The sequence below is a fragment of the Hydractinia symbiolongicarpus genome, chromosome 6, assembly GCF_029227915.1.
Source record: "Hydractinia symbiolongicarpus strain clone_291-10 chromosome 6, HSymV2.1, whole genome shotgun sequence".
Classification (NCBI taxonomy): domain Eukaryota; kingdom Metazoa; phylum Cnidaria; class Hydrozoa; order Anthoathecata; family Hydractiniidae; genus Hydractinia; species Hydractinia symbiolongicarpus.
This window is the reverse complement of record NC_079880.1, coordinates 11,696,425-11,700,127: the sequence shown is the minus strand read 5'-3', so window position 1 is coordinate 11,700,127 and position 3,703 is coordinate 11,696,425. Positions and strand designations below refer to the sequence as shown.

The following is a 3,703-nucleotide window of genomic DNA, read 5'->3' as shown; positions in this document are numbered from 1 at the left end:
AACACTCTACTTTATCAAATATGACATAAGGTGTTGTTGTAGTATTGATGTATTATTTGAAGGTTAATTTATTTATATTTATTATGAATTTTTACACAGGATGCACACTTCAGTAATAAATTACTGCTATTATTGCGTGTCCTGACTGATCTAAATGATCTAAATGATCTAAAACGACGAGTTCTAAATGAGGAAACGAAACCAGGAAAGTTTTGGCTGCAAATTTTTTTGCACCTACTTAATTAAGTTAGTAAATACTTCTTCTTTTTTTTGCACTTTTGTTGTTAGTTCCGTTATGCGGTTTTGTACTTTACTGCACAAGGAGCTAATAATTAGATAGTGTGTAAAGTGATTTCGACCTCATATTATAACTAAGGAATGTCTTTGTTGCAATGAGTATAAATATCCACTATGTAGGAGAACCTGTTCATATCATTCTTCGATTGCTAGCAGATTTAAAGCTAACACAATGAAGGTAAACATGATGTTCTTTAAAGAGGACTCTGTTTGATTAGAATAAAATACAGCGTAACCTAGAAATAAAAATTTTAACTAATTGTAATCTTGTTTAATTTTTAGATGTACCTTTTGGGTTTAATGGTTGCAGTGTGCATTGGTGGAGCATCGTCACATTGGGCGAATCAGTGGGATAAACCATTCAGATTCTCCTGCCCCAAAGGTAAGTTTATTCAAATGCCTTTACAAATGTTTACAAACATTTCCTGTTGCCTTTGCACACGGGTAAAAAACAGAATCATGGAATATGAAATGGCTACAAATTATTAATTTATACATATATATATATGTTTTCAGCGATATGTTTTCGAAAGATCCAGAAGGAACTTTAATAAGTTATTTTCATTTTAGCATTTCACAATTTTCAAGGGAATAATTCTTTTTGAAACGAATTTTATTGATACCTGTCTTTAGTCGTTTATATTTTCTACCTAACAAAACCATGAATACCATAGTAAGTACCATAAATAATTCCAATCATAATTTTTAAAATGCAAACATTTCGACAATTCTAGGTGGCGTTATCAGATCGCTTTTCTCGATACACAACAACCACCGCGAAGATCGACGTTGGATTATCAATTGTGGTTTGAACCTCAGGTTAAGCCGTGGAAAATGGACTAGATTTGTAAACCGATATGACAAGAGTTTCCGATTCCGGTGTCCAGCAAGAAACGGTATAATAACAGGATTCGGAGGAGTACATAACAATCATAAAGAAGACAGACGATTCCGCTTTAAATGCGCGAGATTTATTAACAAAGTTCCTTACAATTGCAGGTGGACAGGGTTTTTGAACAAGTTTGACAAAGTCCTTAACTTTCACGTGAGACGCAACCGCTTTATTAGGGGCATGAGAAGTGTACATAACAACCACTTTGAGTAAGTTCAGACATATTTTATATAAAATAACGAATATTCTTGATCTGTTGAGGCACCTAACAAATGTTTCCAACGTTTAAAACACTTGCTATTTTGATTGAAATTTTTATTATTTTCTTACCTTATGACATTTGAAATAAAATACTTTTTTATATTTTAGAGACCGACGATTTTCCCTGTTAGTTTGCAGTTACCGTCACTTTAAAGGCTGATGAAGAACAGTCGCTTTAATGTTATGATAGCTAATAGTTTCTTCATAAATATACGTAAAGCATGCAATACTTGTTTTGTTAAATGAATTAATATTATTAAAGAAGAACTAAATGCCTAACATATTGCCGCGCATAATGTAGTGGGTTCGTCTGCGGCTCGCAGTTCCGGGTATCCCGAATAAATCACCAGTGGGAGGCAATATGTTAGTAATGCGCAAAGTATTTTCTCCTTAAAATGATTTGCACCGATTATACTCGCCCCTCATGATCGGAAATCCGATAGGCGTAAATTATTCTTTAATGAGAATGAACACACTGATGCGCCAAAATAAAAAAAGCAGTTACATGACTTAACACTTTTCTTTGTAAGATTACGAATTTGAAAGTTAAAGTGCAAAAAGTATCCAATAAATAACCTTACAGCTAAAATGAAATAAACAGATATAGATAAATTTAAAAATTCATTACATATTTGTCCATAAAGCATGTCACAATCACACCTCGGTAAGAATGTTCAAAAAACACGGTTTTTTTTGTCGGATACTCTTCCAGGTTGCCAGGAATAAAAACTCGAACGCAAGGACATTTTTACAGTTAGTCTAGATATTATGACAAGAATTCCTAGATATTAAATCCTAAATATTAATGCGCTTTGTGTGTGTGCGCGCACGGTGAGACCAAGGACCAAAATCACGGGTTAATTTTTTATGAGTCATTGTCTCCCCCAATGCGAGGCGTTACGCTGCAATTTACTAAGATCAAAAAAACGCAAAATAGGGTGGTTTATTTGTTGTTTATTTTGAAATTCCTAAGGGGCTGTTGTGGATATAAAGTTTAATTTTACCCCCGGTTTACCATGTGCACACTGTATCACACGGGAACAAGTTGTTTTTAACTGAAAGAGAGAACCGTAGAGAAGAAATTTTTCTCTTTTCCAAATTAATCCAGAAGCATGCCAACATGGTTAGCTGAAAGCTTATTTTGTTTTTCTGTATTTCCACTTTTGTGCTCAGGGACCAAGGTTGCTTACTTTTATAAAAAAAACTATCGAATTCGATTTTGAATAATTCAAATCTAAAATGTAAAAAAAACAAAAAAACTGTTGTTGTCGAGCGAGTATAAAAAGTTAGTGTTGTTGTCAGAAATATTATCTTAAAAAAAGAGAAACGTACGATGATATAACGTCACAAAGAAAACTGATTGTAAATGTATCAGACAGATGTAGTTATACATTTTCAATTCGTTTTCTTCGGGACGAAGCGGAGTTTAGTGATTAAAGTAAAAAACTAGTGACCTACTGAGAAAAGCCAAATAAAAGCAGGTGTGTTGTTTAGAGTATCTGGTGCAAAAATGGATTCAGGTGTGTAACGATTTTTAGGCCGTTTTAACTTTAAAAGCGAAACTTTCCCTTAAATATTGAGACCCTTGTAGTGTCTTGAGCCAGAAAGAGTATGTCTGAGCTTGACTGGTTGTTCGAAATAAAAAAGTTGTAAGATGCTCGAAATTGATTAGCTGTAGCCATAGCAACTTATAGCAGGCTTTATTTTATTAAAGCATTATATGTTTTCTTGTCATAGTCATGCTAAGAACATATTAAAAATAATAAAGATAGCATTTGTCAAAAAAGTTATGAACCTTGATTCTAATAAAAACAACGTGGATATCCCTGAAGAAGAGTTTATATAAACTGTAAAAAGTAATTTTCTGTTGCTACTTTTTTCAACACTACAGAGTTTGCTGATTCACTATCGTTGTTGTTATTTTAAATAAAAAATGTAAAAAATCGATGTTAACATCTGTTAACGTTACAATCTTTTGAAATATATTAGATTCCTAAATTCGAAAACACCGCATTGTTATTATGCACAACACGTATGCACTGTTTTCTTGATACATAAAATCAAAATAATTGATTTCCTTGATTACAAGTTTGGGTCTGTTAGGCAAACTGTTCCTTTATTATTTTGCATTGATATATAGCAGTAGATATACAATATACTGAAATGATTTAAGTTGATAGCTGTTGATTTCTTACATTTCATGTAAAACTTTGGAGGGGTGCTGTATGCAATAGACTGAATATCTGATTTTAT

The 3,703-nt window shown here is 32.7% G+C and overlaps 1 protein-coding gene across 1 annotated transcript; it reads left to right on the top strand.

Annotated features, from left to right (window-relative positions):
- The first annotated feature begins 244 nt into the window (after positions 1–244).
- Positions 245–1,677, top strand: LOC130647887 (millepora cytotoxin-1-like). Its single transcript, XM_057453893.1, has 4 exons — positions 245–475; positions 580–679; positions 1,032–1,398; positions 1,559–1,677. The coding sequence occupies exons 1-4, from the start codon at positions 470–472 to the stop codon at positions 1,608–1,610; spliced, it is 525 nt and encodes a 174-aa protein (XP_057309876.1). The 5' UTR covers positions 245–469; the 3' UTR covers positions 1,611–1,677.
- Positions 1,678–3,703: the final 2,026 nt, after the last annotated feature.